The sequence below is a fragment of the Bos indicus x Bos taurus genome, chromosome 12, assembly GCF_003369695.1.
Source record: "Bos indicus x Bos taurus breed Angus x Brahman F1 hybrid chromosome 12, Bos_hybrid_MaternalHap_v2.0, whole genome shotgun sequence".
NCBI lineage: Eukaryota > Metazoa > Chordata > Mammalia > Artiodactyla > Bovidae > Bos > Bos indicus x Bos taurus.
The window spans coordinates 10,282,939-10,301,029 of record NC_040087.1 but is presented as its reverse complement, the minus strand read 5'-3'; the positions used below and the strand labels follow the sequence as shown (position 1 = coordinate 10,301,029).

The following is an 18,091-nucleotide window of genomic DNA, read 5'->3' as shown; positions in this document are numbered from 1 at the left end:
ACAATACTTGTAAACATATGTAACAGAAGACAGGAAGGACTTGTGTATTGAAAGCAGTAAATATTTCCAAGAGAAATTTTTAAAATTTAAAATAAAGAGATACACCATATTTATGGATTGGAAGACTAAATATTGTTCAGATGTTCATTTTTCCTAAATTGAAACATAGAGTCAATGAAATTACAACCAGAATTGCAGAGGTCATTTTTGTAGAAATTAAGAAGCTGATTCTAACATCTATACAGAAATGCGAAGGACCTAGAATAGTCAAAAAAATTCTTAAAAAAAGGAAAACGAGATCAAAGGACTTATACTATCTGGTTTCATGACCTTTTATAAATGCTACAGTAATCAAGACAATATGGAATTATCATAAGGGTAGGCATACAATCAATGGAAGAAACAGAGAACTTGGAAATAGACCCAGATGTGTTCATTTTGACAAAAGCAAGAAGATCATTTAATAGGGAAGGGATAATCTTCAACAAATGTACTGGAACAACATACGAGAAAAAAATAAACCATGGCCCCTACTCCATACCATACAAAAAATTCATTTAAAAATAAATTACCACTTGGTGACTTAATCAGTCTACAGAAGTTTAAAGATCAATATAAGATGCAATTACTGGGTCTTGTAACAAGTCGGATCTTGGGAAGATTTGCACTGCTCTTAGTTAGGGTTGTCATGATTTGACAACTTATCTGATACACATAACATCTCCCAACAGATCAATGACAAGAAATTTAAAAAGCCCACCTGGAAAAGGGAAAGACACACACAGCGACCACTGTCCATAGCACATAAGCATATCCTGTTTGCCAAAAGATGCAATGACTCCCTAAGCCACTGAGATGTGTGCTCCTGTGCTGGCCAGGATGGTCTTCCTGGATCCTGGTCACAAGGTCTTTTTCCTCTGTGACCACATCTGACCTGGGCGTTGGGGTGGTATCACAGGAACTTTATCATTTTTGTTTTTTTAAATTAGGAATTCAGGAACCTCAGTCCTTTGTTTGCCAGGTAGTAGTTCAGTATTTATTTGCATTTGATCAACTCCATAATCAAAGCTGGAGACAGTGCTCAAATTTACTCCCAACCCAGGGATTTCTGTCTCCTAGCAACAGCCCTGAATGTTCCCTTCATGCCCTTAACCCTCAGCTTAAATGACTTTTACCTGGGCCTCTCCAGGGTCGTTCAGAACAACTTCTTAGGGTGGGAGTCACAGCGAATATATGCCCCTCTGCTCCCAAATTACATCTCCAGGGATGGCTTTTTGCCGTGAGGTGATTTTAATTTTTCCTAACTTGGATCTTCCAGACTTAAGGGGAATTTAAGAGGGACAGGGGTGCCTGAAGTCTCTGTGAGACCTCAATGTTATCTTCCTGACTGTATTTGCCAATGTTTTTTTTTTTTTTTTTTTTTTTGCACTAACTTTAGTTTGGTACAAATATTTTTGCTTTTTTTTTTTTTTAACCCTGAAGACTTGCTGAGATTGCCAACTTTCAGCCTTCTTGGATTACTGGCCTCAGCCAGAAATGGAGCTGCTTTAGAGATACTATACTTTCTTCCTTTCTGCCCTCAGAGGGACTACGTTCAAGTGGACATTATCCTTTTTAAAAATGAATGTAGCCAAGCCCTTCCAACCTCTGACCTATCGTGTGGCTCTGATGGACACATGATCTGAATCCCAAAGTTCAAGTCATGGCTTACCAGAAGCTGGGCAAACGCACAGCAAGAATGCAGGGTAATCTCTTGACTTCGCATGTCAATAAGTCTCCACGGACCTCCTCCCTGGGTGCCCTCAGCAAATTACCCATTTTAAAGTCTGTTCCTGACAATTCCTTTTCTAATATTGGAATTTGTTATGATTGTTTTGGAGACAACAGAAATTACAGCTGCTATTTTTTTTTGGACATAAAAGGGGAAGTTGCTGTTACCCTTAAATGAAAAGCTCACTGGGAGATCAGGCATGGCTGGATCTAAGTGCTCAGAGACATTTCAGTTTTTTTTTTTTTAATATTGACCTCAGGCCAATAGTCCCAACCTGGTGGCTCACATCCGGTTTACATTTTAGCAACTTCAGAGGAGAAAGCCCCTTTCTTAGTAATTGTTTCTACAATCCTGGAGCTGATGCTCAGTGGGCTTCGTTGGCCTGAGTTGGGAAACATGCATTTACTTGAGTCAAGCTCTGCAGCTGCGAGGATGGGATATTTTAATTTGGCTAAATGTGGGTCACATGGCCATCCTAGCACCAAGGGTAGGGGCATCTATCATACACTATTCACTGATTTAGGGAAGAGGTAGTTTCTCAGAGAAGATTCCATGCTGAGCAGGCAAAAACAATGAATGTCCAACGTGCACTGATAGGTCAGTATTGAAACTGACTCAAGAAACCAGTTTTGTTATATGTTGTTGTGCCGAGTCTTGTATATTATTCAATGCGTGTGTGCATGCTAAGTCACTTCAGTCGTGTCAGACTCTGCGATGCTATGGACTGTGACCCATCAGGCTCCTCCGTTCATGGGATTATCTAGGCAAAAGTACTGGAGAGGGTTGCCATGCCCTCCTCCAGAGGACCTTCCAGACCAAGGGATTGAACCCGCGTCCCTTATGTCCTCTGTATTTGGCAGGTAGGTTCTTTACCACTGGCACCACCTGGGAAGCCCATATTATTTAATAAGTATCGCTTTTTGCAGAAGTCTTACACAAACTGCAAGTTCCAAGGATCTTACGATCCTTTAGCCAGTCTTCTGGTTTAGAATTCAGATTATATAATGTGAAAAGAATTATGCATTCTTGGGTGATGGGACCTTTACAACTGTTTCAAAATATTCATGAGTCCTTCTCATGTGGTCAGCAAGGGACTGGGCACTGGAACACAAATCTGATGAAGACATAATTAATACCTGGAAGGAATCATAACTGGAGGTAAGAAATATACCTTTAAGTACATAAATCTTAGTGTGATATGCAAGTATCTATAACAAACGATTCAGTTGTCTTTTGAAACCCTACAAAATGGTAGGCACTGGGTTTTTTGCTCTTTCCACATTTTTTTACTTAAGTCTCAGGGCAATCCCTCAAAGCAAGCATTTCTCTCTAAGGACATAGAGGTTTGTAGAGATAAAGTCTTTCGTGTGTGGTCATTCAGCTGGATTGTAGCAGGGGCCTTTGGGAACTCTATTTGGGAATATTATATTCCTCAGTATTTGAGAGTCAATGCAGGAGTCTCAGGAGATGCGGGTTTGATTCCTGGATCAGGAAGATTCCCTGGAGTAGGGAATGGCAACTCACTTCAGTATTCTTGCCTGGAGAATCCCATGGACAGAGAAGTCTGGCAGGCTACAGTCCACGGGGTCACAAAGAGTCAGACACAACTGAAGCGACTTAGCACGATGCACTACCACCACCGTGTAGATTGCAGAGGCAGCTGCAGTGATCTTCTTGCTTCCTGTCTCTCTTTAATTCATCCTGCTACCAGGTGTGTTTTGAGGTAGGCAGAAGTTGTGTACCATATCATATTTCCTTGATCATTTATTTGGCAAATATTGTACCCGATCATGGTTTAAAGCTTCCAATCAAACGATCCTTTATTTTTTTAACACTTTAAAAAATTATTTATTTTTAATTGGAGGGTAATTGCTTTACAATATTGCATTGGTTTCTGCCATACATCAACATGAATCAGCCATAGGTGTTCACATGTCCGCTCCCTCTTGAACCCCCCTCCCTCTCCCCTCCGCCTCCCACCTGTGTAGGTTGTCACGGAGCACTGGATTTGGACTCCCTGTGTCATAGAGCAAATTCCCACTGGTCATCTATTTTACGTACGGTAATGGATACATTTCAGTGCTGCTCTCTCAGTTCGTCCCGCCCTCTCCTTCCCCACTGGGTCTGCAAGTCCACTCTTTGTGTCTGCGTCTCCACTGCTGCCCTGCAAACGGGTCCATTAGGGCCACCTTTCTAGACTCCATATATATGCATTCACATATGATCTTTGTTTTTCTCTTTCTGACTTCCTTCACTCTGTGTAATGGGCTCTAGGTTCATCCACTTCATTAGAACTGACTCAAACGCATTCCTTTATAGATGAGTAACATTCCACTGTGTGTACGCACCACAGATTCTTGATCCATTCGTCTGTCGATGGATATCTAGGTTGCTTCTATGTCCTAGCGACTGTAAATAGTGCTTCAATCAACACTGACGTACATGTGTCTTCTTCAGTTATGGTTTCCTTAGAGACTTCCCTGTAGCTCCAACAGTAAAGAATCTGCCTGCAATGCAGGAGACCAGGGTTCGACCCCTGGGTCGGGAAGATTCTCTGGAGAAGGGAATGACAATCCACTCCGGTATTCTTGCCTGGAGAATCCCACAGACAGAGAAGCCTGGTGGGCTACAGTCCATGGGGTTGCAAAAAGTCGGACGAGACTGACCAACTGACACACACAGGGTATATGCCCAGTAGCTAGGAATAAAATTACCACCATATGACAAAACAACTGTTTTCAAGCATTTCACCAGTGTTCAAGAAAAGCAATCATTTAGCATGATTTATCGCACAGTAGTCCCCCTGCCCACATCACTGTGGTTTCACCTGGTTTAAGTTACCTATGGTCAACTGAGGTCTGAAAATATTAAACAGAAAATTCCAGAAATAAGCACTCCCCTATTTTTTTTTTCCAACTTCATGCTGTTCTGAGTAAGATAATAAAATCTTGTGCCATTCTGCTCCATCCCACCCGGGACGTGAATCATCCTCTGTCTATTGCATCCTGCCCCTGAGTCATCTAGAAGCCATCGTGTTATCAGATAGGCTGTCGTTGGCATCACAGTGCTGTGTTCAGGCAACCCTTATTTGACTTAATAATGGTTCCAAACTGCCAGAGCAGTGATGCTGGCAATTTGAATATGCAAAAGGAAAGCCACAATGCACTTCCTTTAAGTGGAAAGGTGAAAGATGCCCCACTTAATAAGAAAAAAAAATTGTATGCTGAGGTTGCTACCATCTATGGTATTAATAAATTTTCTATCCATAAAGTTGTGGAAAAAGAAAAAGAAATTTGTGCTAGTTTTGCTGTTGTGCCTCAAATTGCAAAAGCTATGGCCACAGTGCATGAGAAATGCTTAGTGAGCATGGAAAATGCATTAAATTTGTACAGTAAGATATTTAGATGGCGGAGAAGGAAAGGGAGGGAGAGAGAAATAGCATTCACATAACCTTTATTATGGTGTTGTTAAAGTTGTTATATTTTATTAATTATTGCTGTTAATCTCTTACTATGCCTGATTTATAAGTTAAACTTTATCATAGATATATGATGGTGTGGTTTAGTTGCTGAGTTGTGTCTGACTCTTTGTGACCCCATAGGCTGTCTGTATGTCTTTCCTTTTCTCCTTCGCCTTTCGCTTCTCTTCTTTTCATAGCTATTTGTAAGGCCTCATCAGACAACCATTTTGCCATTTTGCATTTCTTTTTCTTGGGGATGGTCTTGATCACTGCCTTCTGTACAATGTCACGAACCTCCGTCCATAGTTCTTCAGGCATTCTGTCTATCAGATCTAATCCCTTGAATCTATTTGTCACTTCCACTGTGTAATCATAAGGGATTTGATTTAGGTCATACCTGAATGGTTCAGTGGTTTTCCTTACTTTCTTCAATTTAAGTCTGAATTTGGCAATCATGGTTCATGATGGAGCCATGGTCAACTCCTGGTCTTGTTTTTGCTGACTGTATGGAGCTTCTCCATTTGTGCCTGCAAAGGATATAATCAATCTGATTCTGGTATTGACTATCTTGTGATGTCCATGTGTAGAGTCTTCTCTTGTGTTGTTGGAAGAGGGTGTTTGCTATGACCAGCGTATTCTCTTGGCAAAACTCTATTAGCCTTTCCCCTGCTTCATTCTATACTCCAAGACCAAATTTCCCTGCTATTCTAGTATTTCTTGACTTCCTACTTTTGCATTCCAGTCCCCTATAATGAAAAGGACATCTTTTTTGGGTATTAGTTCTAGAAGGTCTTGTAGGTCTTCATAGAACTGTTCAACTTCAGCTTCTTCAGCATTACTGGTCAGGGCATAGACTTGAATGGTTTGATATGGAATGGTTTACCTTGGAAGTGAATAGAGACCATTCTGTCATTTTTGTGATTGCATCCAAGTGTTATCTTTTGGACTCTTTTGTTGACTGTGATGGCTACTCCGTTTCTTCTAAGGGATTCTTGCCCACAGTACTAGATATAATGGTCATCAGAATTAAATCCACCCATTCCAGTCCATCTTAGTTTGCTGATTCCTAGAGTGTCAATGTTTACTCTTGCCATCTCCTGTTTGATCACTTCCAATTTGCCTTGATTCATGGACTTAACATTCCAGGTTCCTATGCAATATTGCTCTTTACAAGAATTGGACTTTGCTTCTATCACTGGTCACATTCACAACTGGGTGTTGTTTTTGCTTTGGCTCCATCCCTTCATTCTTTCTGGAGTTATTTCTCCACTGATCTCCAGTAGCATATTTGGCACCTACTGACCTGGGGAGTTCATCTTTCAGTGTCCTATCTTTTTGCTTTTTCATACTGTTCATGGGGTTCTCAAGGCAAGAATACTGAAGTGGTTTGCCATTCTCTTCTCCAGTGGGCCACGTTTTGTCAGAACTCTCCACCATGACCTGTCCATCTTGGGTGGCCCTACACAGCATGGCTCATAGTTTCATTGAGTTATACAAGGCTGTGGTCCATGAGATCAAATTGCCAACATCTGTTGGATCATGGAAAAAGCAAGAGAGTTCCAGAAAAACATCTATTTCTGCTTTATTGACTATGCCAAAGCCTTTCACTGTGTGGATCACAATAAACTGTGGAAAATCCTGAAAAAGATGGGAATACCAGACCACCTGATCTGCCTCTTGAGAAATCTGTATGCAGGTCAGGAGGCAACAGTTAGAACTGGACATGGAACAACAGACTGGTTCCAAATAGGAAAAGGAGTACGTCAAGGCTATATATTGTCACCCTGCCTATTTAACTTATATGCAGAGTACATCGTGAGAAACACTGGACTGCAGGAAGCACAAGCTGGAATCAAGATTGCCGGGAGAAATATCAATAACCTCAGATATGCAGATGACACCACCCTTATGGCAGAAAGTGAAGAGGAACTAAAAAGCTTCCTGATGAAGGTGAAAGTGGAGAGTGAAAAAGTTGGCTTAAAGCTCAACATTCAGAAAACGAAGATCATGGCATCTGGTCCCATCACTTCATGGCAAATAGATGGGAAAACAGTGTCAGACTTTATTTTTCTGGGCTCCAAAATCACTGCAGATGGTGACTGCAGCCATGAAATTAAAAGACGCTTACTCCTTGGAAGGAAAGTTATGACCAACCTATATAGCATATTCAAAAGCAGAGACATTACTTTGCCAACAAAGGTTCGTCTAGTCAAGGCTATGGTTTTTCCTGTGGTCATGTATGGATGTGAGAGTTGGACTGTGAAGAAGGCTGAGCACCGAAGAATTGATGCTTTTGAACTGTGGTGTTGGAGAAGACTCTTGAGAGTCCCTTGGACTGCAAGGAGATCCAACCAGTCCATTCTGAAGGAGATCAGCCCTGGGATTTCTTTGGAAGGAATGATGCTAAAGCTGAAACTCCAGTACTTTGGCCACCTCATGTGAAGAGTTGACTCATTGGAAAAGACTCTGATGCTGGGAGGGATTGGGGGCAGGAGGAGAAAGGGACGACAGAAGATGAGATGGTTGGATGGCATCACTAACTCGATGGACGTGAGTCTGAGTGAACTCCGGGAGTTGGTGATGGACAGGGAGGCCTGGCGTGCTGCGATTCATGGGGTCACAAAGAGTCGGACACGACTGAGTGACTGAACTGAAGTGTACTGTGGTCCATGTGATCAGGTTGGTTAGTTTTCTGTGACTGTGGTTTTCCAAAGGCAAAGGAGATAAGGAAAGATATACCCATTTAAATGCAGAGTTCCAAAGAATAGCAAGGAGAGATAAGAAAGCCTTCCTTAGTAGTCAGAGCAAAGAAATAGAGGAAAACAATAGAATGGGAAAGACTAGAGATCTCTTCAAGAAAATTAGAGATACCAAGGGAACATTTCATGCAAAGATGGGCTCAATATAAGACTGAAATGGTAGGGATCTAACAGAAGCAGAAGATACTAAGAAGAGGTGGCAAGAATACACAGAAGAACTGTACAAAAAAGATCTTCATGACCCAGATAATCACAATGGTGTGATCACTGACTTAGAGCCGGACGTCCTGGAATGTGAAGTCAAGTGGGCCTTAGAAAGCATCACTACGAACAAAGCTAGTGGAGGTGATGGAATTCCAGTTGAGCTATTTCAAATCCTGAAAGACGATGCTGTGAAAGTGCTGCACTCAATATGCCAGCAAATTTAAAAAACTCAGCAGTGGCCACAGGATGGGAAAAGGTCAGTTTTCATTCCAATCCCAAAGAAAGTCAATGCCAAAGAATGCTCAAACAACTGCACAATTGCACTCATCTCACACACTAGCAAAGTAATGCTCAAAATTCTCCAACCCAGGCTTCAGCAATACGTGAACCATGAACTTTCAGATGTTCAAGCTGGATTTAGAAAAGGTAGAGGAACCAGAGATTAAATTGCCAATATCCACTGGATCATCAAAAAAGCGAGAGAGTTCCAGGAAAACATCTACTTTGCTTTATTGACTATGCCAAAGCATTTGACTGTGTGGATCACAACAAACTGTGGAAAATTCTTAAAGAGAAGGGGATACCAGACCACCTAACCTGCCTTCTGAGAAATCTGTATTCAGGTCAAGAAGCACTAGTTAGAACTGGACATGGAACACAGTCTGGTTCCAAATCAGGAAAGGAGTATGTCAAGGTTGTATACTGTCACCCTGCTTATTTAACTTATATGTAGAGTACATCATGAGAAATGCTGGGCTGGCTGAAGCACAAGCTGGAATCAAGATTGCTGGAAGAAATATCAATAACTTCAGATGTGCAGATGACACCACACTTGTGGCAGAAAATGAAGAAGAACTAAAGAGTCTCTTGATGAAAGTGAAAAAGGAGAGTGAAAAAGTTGGCTTAAAGCTCAACATTCAGAAAACTAAGGTCATGGCATCTGGTCCCATCCCTTCATGGCAAACAGATGGGGAAAAGTGACAGACTTTAATTTTGGGGCTCCAAATTCACTGCAGATGGTGATTGCGGCTATGAAATTAAAAGACACTGGCTCCTTGGAAGAAAAGGTATGACCAACCTAGCAGCATATTAAAAAACAGAAACATTACTTTACCAACAGAAGTCTGTCTAGTGAAAGCTATGGCTTTTCCAGTTGTCATGTATGGATGTGAGAGTTGGACTACAAAGAAAGCTAAATGCCGAAGAATTGATGCTTTTGAACTGTGGTGTTGGAGACGACTCTTGAGAGTCTCTTGGACTGCAAGGAGATCCAACCAGTCCATCCTAAAGGAAATCAGTCTTGAATATTCATTGGAAGGACTGATGCTGAAGCTGAAACTCCAATACTTTGGCCACCTGATGTGAAGAACTGACTCATTGGAAAAGACCCTGATGGGAAAGATTGAAGGCGGGAGAAGAAGGGGAAGACAGAGGATGAGATGGCTGGATGGCATCACCGACTTGATGGATGTGAGTCTGAGTAAACTCCGGGAGTTGGTGATGGACAGGGAGGCCTGGCGTGCTGCAGACCATGGGGTCACAAAGAGTCGGACATGACTGAGCGACTGAGTTGAACTGAACTGAGGCTGTATGTATAGCAAAAAACTTAACAGTACTCTCTGTGATTTCACGCATCAAGGGGTATTGGAACATATGATCCTTAGTTAGGGGGAACTACAGGAATAGAATGCGACTTCCCTGTAGCTCAAACGGTGAAGAATCTGTCTGAAATGCAGGAGACCAGGGTTCGATCCTTGGGTCAGAAAGATCCTCTGGAGGAGGGAATGGCAATCCACTCCAGTATTCTTGCCTGGAGAATCCCGTAGACAGAGGAGCCTGATGGACTACAGGAAAGTTGCAAAAAGTTGGACACAATTGAACAACTCACACACACAGTAATAGATTACATATCATTGTTGATATGTATTCCAGGTTGCTGCTCTTTCCCCACAAACTTCCGTGTTTTCTCCCCGCTCCTTTAAAAGTGTCTAAAGTCTTCAGCTTAGCATCAAGGTTCTCCTCAGCTGTGCCACCCATTCAAGCTTATTCTCCTAAAGCCATCCACTCCAACCTACTGGTATACTCAGTGCCCAGCGAAGGCTTTTGTGCCTGCCTCTCCTTACAGCTTGGAACAACACTCCCAGGTTCTCTGCATCCCTGGTAGTTCTGGCTGACTGTGATTTTACCTGTCAAGTCTGCGACCTCTTCCTTGTTGCATTTGATATAACTTTCTCCACATTATCTGGCACCATGTCTCCTCTGAACTCTTCTGGTTTATTTTATAATGTTGAACTATTTTCTTTTCCAGGTGGCTCAGTGGTCAAGAATCTGCCTGCTATGCAGGAGACACCCTGAGTTGGGAAGATGCCCTGGAGAAGGAAATGACCACCCACTCCAGTATTCTTGCCTGGGAAATCCCATGGGCAGAGGAGCCTGGTGGGCTACAGTCAATGGGGTAACAAAAGAGTTGTACATGACTTAGCAACTAAACAACAGCAACATTTTCTTCTACAAGACTGTGAGCTTTATTATGTCACTGACACTTGATCAAATATCTATTGATAAAGGACCTCAAAGTGTTCTGATTACTGGTGGTCGTAGGCTTTATTATAGGGTAGGAATAGAAAGATTTAGGTAAGAGGAAGAGAGATGAAGTTAAAATAAGACAGATGAAAAGTTGCTTCTCAATCCATATTCTTTTATTCTTGTCTTGCTTTGCAACATTGTTGAGTAGGAGGGGGTTTTCCTTCCTGTAGGGTAGTAAGAAGGCAAAGTATGGCCCTTGAGCCAGTGACAAAAGTCAGGTACCAAAGTTAATTTCTCTGGCTCATATGGGGATTAAGGTATCCCTGAACCCAAAAGGTAAACAATTGTCCATTATTCATTAATTTAATTTCCTTCATGTTGTTGCTGTCTAGCCGCTACGTCGTGGCGACTTGTGATCCCATGAACTGTGGTCCGCCAGGTTTCTCTGTCCATGGAAATCTCCAGGCAAGAATACTGGAGTGGGTTGTCATTTCCTTCTCCAGGGGATCTTCCTGATCCAGGGACACAACCCTCGTCTCCCACATTGGTGGGCGAATTCTTTACCTCTGAGCCACCAGCGAAGCCCTAGTTTCCTCATAGAATCAGACTAATAAAATCAGCAATTTAAAAACTAGTTGTATCCACTATTTTAAGATTACATAATTTTGATAATATCGTTATTAACATAATGATCCTACAGGAAACTTTTCTCTAAGTGAAGATTACGTTAAGGGGAGTTTGTGATTAGTGTTGCTACTCTATAGCATTTCCCTGTGATTTTCTCTAGGTTAAAGTACTTAAAAAGTTGATAAATATCATTTGTTTTTAGGCTATGCTTGAGGACAGTATTTTGGCTGAATTCAGGGCTGAATTATTTTCCCGAAAATCATTTTCCAAAAAGGACCAGCAATTTGCTAACTTTTCTTATAAATGACTGTGCAGTTAAGACCTAATAACAAACTGATTATGCAGTGGGGTAACAGGAACGGGAGATAATGAACCTTCTTCTGAGAGCGCTTAGAACCGTTACTCTCAATCTGGGGGGCTCACACTGCTGAAGAATGACTTCAGTTTTTTCAAGGTATTATTTTTAAAACAGGAAGACAAAAAAAAAAAAAAAAAAAGAACTACTCAGCCGTTAGGTTGATTTGTTTTCTCTCCAACAGTCTTCATAGCTTCAATTTCTAGAAGTTGCTCCTTGAAGATAGAAACATTGCACTTGATAATGTTTTGCTCATTCGTCTCCAGAATGTTTGTTCAGTTGAGAAATGAAAATGGGTCTCAGTGTAGTACACACAGTGATTTGTTCTAAATGGCACGGATACTGTTTCTGGGCCACAGAAGTGTGCGTGCAAGGTTCTATAAAAGTTGATGCTTTTTCTGACGTGTAGACACCTTGATCTAGCCAAATATCCCTTAAGCATATGTCGCTGGTTTTGTGTAACAGTAAAAGGGAAATGTGCAAAAGGGTGCAAAAGCCCAGGCACTAATTTAAATTAGGGGCAGTTTTCCCCCACGTTTATGGTGAAAGTGACCTTAGCTTCATATAGCATGTTTTAGCGTTCCAGGGATACTGGTGTTACTTGTTCAGCCAAAAAGAAAACCTTTTATTAAAATGATTGGAATGCAGACCCTGTTTCACAGGTCTGGTTTCCTGGCGTTTGGTGGTGGGGGCGGAACTCTAGCACGTCTGTCTGGTGCTTTTGTTTCAAGAACAAAAGCGAACACAGCAGGGGGTCCACCCAAATCCTCCCCTTTATCCCTTTTAAAACCAAACTGAGCAAGAGGACCAAGTCACCGCTTTATTCACATTTTGGTCTTCCTGTGGTGGCGCCGGTTCCCTTGGTCGCACTGCTTATTTTGATCCACGTTTGCACCCAGGAGAGATCAGAACTACATTTTATGGGCTTAGAGTCTGGCAATATGCTGGCAAATGGGAAAACAAGCAACAGAAAGCAAATTTCTGCCATGATGTTTTTTTTTAATATTGAGACAGGTTTTTATCTAACAGAGTCAACAGAATGGAATGTGAGAGTACCACGGAGCTCAAGGCTGTAAACACTGCTTCCGGATGACATATCCCTAGGGGCACAGATCATACAGTTTCTATATTATTCAGGGTGTCACTCTATGGGCACAGAAGTGATTTTTGCCTCAGAAAATGTCTCTTTCTTGAAACTCCAGCTGTCCTCCATTCATGAAGCAGTGTTTTAATAAGGTGGTTGTTTACTAGGAAGTGAAGCTAACACTAATAATGAATCACTGACAATATAGCACATTTCTTATCATAGATGGTCTCCTTGCTGCCAAACAGCTGGAGGAAAAGTGGGGAAAATGCAATCAAGCATTTAAGCATCATAGCTGGATGTTTCCAAACATTAAGTGGCCAGATGTTTAGCATTGTGGAGGTAATGTGTATGATTTCCTGCCTTCTAAAATATTTTATCTGGGTCTTTGATGTTCGGTAGATAGAGTCATGGACTAGTCTTCATTTTCAGGATGCTGAGCAGTTTTTCTGATCGTGAATGGCAACAACAAAGCTGAAGACTATCGAGGGCCAGGCCTGCCAGGGACTGTGAGAGAGACTTGGACTGTGGTTAAATGGGTCCCTCTCCTGGCGAAGTGCATGAAAGCATGTGCCTTTTAAAAGGCATGGGTTGGATCGGTTTTCAGTCTTCCAGTAAGGTGCATATAGGAATTAAGGAGTTGGGTAAAGAGATCAGGTCCTCTTGTTTTCAAGACCCAAAGGCAGAATAACCAGATGCTTCACTGAAATACCCAGTTCTAAGACAGAAAGCACACTGTCGTAATATCATTGAAGATACTGGCTTACAAGAAATCTAGTCTCACTAAACTGAAAGGGGGTTGTATCCTTCTTCAGATTAATGCCTCATCTGAATTTTAAAAAGCAAACTTTAAAAAATCTAAAGTACAATATGATCTTGTTGTCTATCCATTATATGTATAATAGTTTACCTCTGCTAATCCCAAACTCCCAGTCCTTCTAGATTCAATATCTCATGATAAACCACAATGGAAAAAATATTAAAAAAAAAAAAAATGTCTATATGTGTATAACAGTCACTTTATAACAGCAGAGATTGGCACAACACTGTAAACCAACTATACTGCAATAAAAAAAATAAAATTATAAAAAACTAAACAAAAAGAAGCTCTTTGCAGAATCTCAGAGTACCCGATGAAAATCAACTCATGCTCCCCGCTGTACTTCTCTATCAGTTGCTGGTACTTGTAATTAGACTCATTGCCAAATGCTCCACTAAATTAAAACCCCTGGAAATTAATTATCTCATCAAAGGTGGCTCAGTTTCAGAACTGGGTTCACAGATCCTGGTGCTAAGATAAGTGCAACTCCTTCCTAAGATAGAAAAAAAAAAAAAGTCATTTACTGACATGTCTCTGCAGGAATCAATAACATTACAGAACATGTAGGAGCCAAGAATAGCCTGGGCATATTAATAACTCAGCCTGCTCACTGATTTTATTCAAGATGACTGGTTAAAGAACACTCTGCCTTGATGACAGCTCCATGGCACGAGGAACAATGTCATCATTACCATGTGGGGCTGTTTAGCATTTAGAACACTTCACACATAAAGGGAACCTCACACAGGCCTGTTGTGCTTTAGACAGATGGTTTAATGTTTCTTTAGCCTTCAGCCTATCAGGCCACCCGTGGTTTTCTTCAGCCAAGGGCTTTTTAAAAATAATTGGTCTATAGCAATTTTCTAACAAGACTGACTGCAATATATTTCCTTAAATCTTTTTCTTACCCTTAACCATTCCTTACAGTGGTTTGTCGTTGACAAACCTCCCTGACCGACACTGAGTCTTCATGTATAAGCAATTACTGACATAAAAGGAGAGGAAGGGGTGGAAATTTCGCCATTAATGGTTTCTTGGCTAGGGAAAAGCTATTCAGAATTGATTACTTTGGAAAACCGTGCTTTTCTGATTAGACACTGCCTGGTTCTGAAGAAGCTGTTCCCTTACAATCTCTCAATACAGGAAATGATAACTCAGTATAGACGGATAACCGTGGGTGGGGAAGGATACATATATGCGTTTGTTTCAAAATGGTGAAGCAGAATAGAAACTGTGCCTCTGTCTGATGACTATGAGTGCTCAGGAAGGAATAAAGAGGCTGCGGCTCCCCTGCTCAGGCTGTCAAAGTGAGACTCCTGGCACGCTGGCAAAGCAAGTGGGGTGCATTTTTATAGTGTAAACTGTAGGAATCTCAATGACCTACTGCATTGACCTGGCCACTGTTCAGCTCCCCAGGCCCTCCTTCGAGCTCTTTCAAGGGAACAAGACCCGGAGGCCAGGAGACTGTGGATTGGCTCCGGTGGAGGCTTATTTGCATATTTTTCTCTCTGCAGTCTCCCTGGTAGGGTTTAGAAGAAGCATGCTTGCGCCCAGGGCAGAGAAAAGCGATTACACAGCAGAAGAGGGTTTAGTGATCATAAGTATTTAAGAGGGCAAGTGTCTCCTGACTGTGCGCTCAGAAGGGCGGGTGAGGCCCAAGAATGTCTCACTGCAGGCTCAGATTCCCCGCTGACACTTTACTCAGGGGTGGACTGGAGCCCCTGCTGCTTCTGTGGCTGCTGCAGGTGTCAGGGTATTGAATCGAAACTGTCGATTTCTACACCTATGAGGAAGAAGCCCCCAGCACCTTCATCAGTGTTCTGTGTGACCACGTCCTGTTTAATTCCCAGCGCTAGGTACTGGGTCGGTTCCGCCTGATAAACAGCTCGCTGCGCTAGGGCGACAAGATGACCGTCTGGGACGCGGGCCTGGACCGAGAGCGGCTGTGCGGCCAGGCCCCTCAGTGCGTGCTGGCCTTCAACGTGGTCAGCTTCTCCCAGGAGCAGTTCCTGCTGGTGCACTTGGAGGTGTTGGTGAGGGACATCAACGACCATGCGCCGCGCTTCCCCCGGGCTCAGATTCCCGTGGAGGTGTCCAAGGGCGCGGCGGTGGGCACGCGCATCGCCCTGGAGGTGCCCGTGGACGAGGATGTGGGCGCCAACGGGCTGCAAAGCGTGTGCCTGGACGAGCCCCACAGCCCCTTCCGCGTGGAGCTGCAGACGCGCGCGGACGGTGCCCAGTGCGCCGACTTGGTGCTGCTGCAGGAGCTGGACCGCGAGAGCCAGGCCACCTACAGCCTGGGGCTGGTGGCCCAGGACGGCGGCCGCCCGCCGCGCTCCGCCACGGCCGCCCTCAGCGTGCACGTGCTGGACGCCAACGACCACGGCCCGGCCTTCCCGCAGGGTGCCGTGGCGGAAGTGGAGCTGGCTGAGGACGCGCCCGTGGGCTCGCTCCTGCTAGACCTGGACGCGGCGGACCCCGACGAGGGCCCCAGCGGCTACGTGGTTTTCGCCTTCGGGGCCCGCACCCCGCCCGAGGCGCGCCGCCTCTTCCGCCTGGACCCGCGCTCCGGCCGCCTCACCCTGGCGGGGCCCGTGGACTACGAGCGCCAGGACACTTACGAACTGGACGTGGGGCGCAGGACCCCGGCCCCGGGCCCCGCGCCGCCACCTGCAAGGTCATCGTGCGCCTCCGCGACGTCAATGACAACGCTCCGGACATCTCCATCACCCCGCTGGCAGCCCCGGGCGCGCCTGCTGCCTCGCCCTTCCCCGCCGCCGCCGCCGCTCTTGGGGGAGCGGAGGCCACCTTGTCGACCGGGCCTGGGACGCCGGAGGCGGGCGCCGTCTCGCTGGTGCGGGAGGGGGCGGCGCGCGAGAGCCTGGTGGCGCTGGTCAGCACCTCGGACAGGGACTCGGGCGCCAATGGGCAGGTGCGTTGCGCCCTCTACGGGCACGAGCACTTCCGGCTGCAGCCGGCCTACGCGGGCAGCTACCTGGTGGTGACCGCGGCGTCCCTGGACCGCGAGCGCATCTCCGAGTACAACCTGACGCTGGTGGCCGAGGACCGCGGCGCGCCCCCGCTGCGCACAGTGCGGCCCTACACGGGGCGCGTGGGCGACGAGAACGACAACGCGCCGCTCTTCACACGGCCAGTCTATGAGGTGTCAGTGCGCAAGAACAACCCGCCCGGGGCCTACTTGGCCACGGTGGCCGCCAGGGACCCTCAACGGCCAGGTCGCCCACCGGCTGCTGGACGCTGAGGTGGGCCTGGCTGGGGGCGCCTGGCCACCTACGTCTCGGGGGACCCCGTCACGGGGCGGCTGCGCGCACGACGGAGTTTTAACCTCGAGGAACTGGCCAGGCTGCAGCTAGGGCTGGAGGCGCTGGACGGCGGCTCGCCGCCGCTGCGAGGCCGGGCCACGGCGGAGCTGCAGATGCAGGGCCAGGACGAGCGCGCGCCCCGGCTGGTGACCCCGGAGCTCGTCGATGGCTCAGCCCTGCTGCCTCCGCCGTGGGACGCGTCCCTGTGCTCCCTGGCGACCCGACAGCAGGCCAGTGACGCGGACAAAGGCCTTGACGCGCAGCTGACTCATCTCCAGCTCCGCGGCGACGGCGGCCCCGGGGGAGCTATCGCTGCAGCGTCGGCGGTCCCCGCAGCCCGCCGGCCCGCTGACGGCGGTCGTCGCGGCGCTGGACGAAGGCCGGCTGGCCCTGCGGCGCTCGGGCGCGGTGCTTCCGGTACCCGCGCTTCCTGCACCACCTGGCGGACAAATGGTGCTGGTGCCACCGCCGGCGCCGCCGCCGAACCGGGAAGGGGCGCGCAGAGCGGCTCCTTGAGCTCTCCGTGGCCGTGGTCGGGTTCTCGGCCAGCCCTTGCAGCCTTCTCCTGGTGGCCGGGGTCACGTTACTTGGCCCCGCCCGGGCCGCGGAGGAGGAAGCTTTAGGAGCGCGGCCGGAGCTGGTGCCACTCGAGCAGTGAATGACCAGGCCGCTCCAAGTTGCAGAGGGTCAGGGGCTGTGACTCTGGGGGCTTCAGCCTGAGCTGCTTCGTGGAGACACCGCCGCTTTCCGTTTCCTCAGAGGCCCCGGGAGGGCGAGGCTGCAGAAATTTCCCAGTCCGGGGACAGCGGGGTGTCCTTATGCTCCTCACCTCAGAAGGGGAGTTGGATAGCGCACCCCCAACTCTCTTAGTGCCATCGTTAACCTTTAGTGGATTTTCACCCTGGAAGCTTTGTGAAGATTCAGTGCCTGATCAGGTTTGGGACTTCAAATGGCTGACTTTTTGGGATGTGTTAATTATTTTCTTGGAGAGGTAAAGTTCTTCACAGATGAGGGCAGGAGAAGGCCTGATGGTCCTGTGTTCCTGGAAGCCCATGTGTGTTCCTACTGTTTGGGTCCCTGGTAACTGCCTTGTGCGGAGAAGGCAGTGGCACCCCACTCCAGTACTCTTGCCTGGAAAATCCCATGGATGGAGGAGCCTGGT

The 18,091-nt window shown here is 45.9% G+C and overlaps 1 protein-coding gene across 1 annotated transcript; it reads left to right on the top strand.

Moving 5' to 3' along the window:
* Window positions 1–14,981: 14,981 nt before the first annotated feature.
* On the top strand, window positions 14,982–17,552 carry LOC113902078 (protocadherin-8-like). Its single transcript, XM_027557052.1, is given in 5 exon segments — window positions 14,982–15,128; window positions 15,463–16,237; window positions 16,240–16,828; window positions 16,830–16,888; window positions 16,891–17,552. Coding segments are annotated over 5 exon segments (2,232 nt in total).
* The last annotated feature ends 539 nt before the right edge of the window (window positions 17,553–18,091 follow it).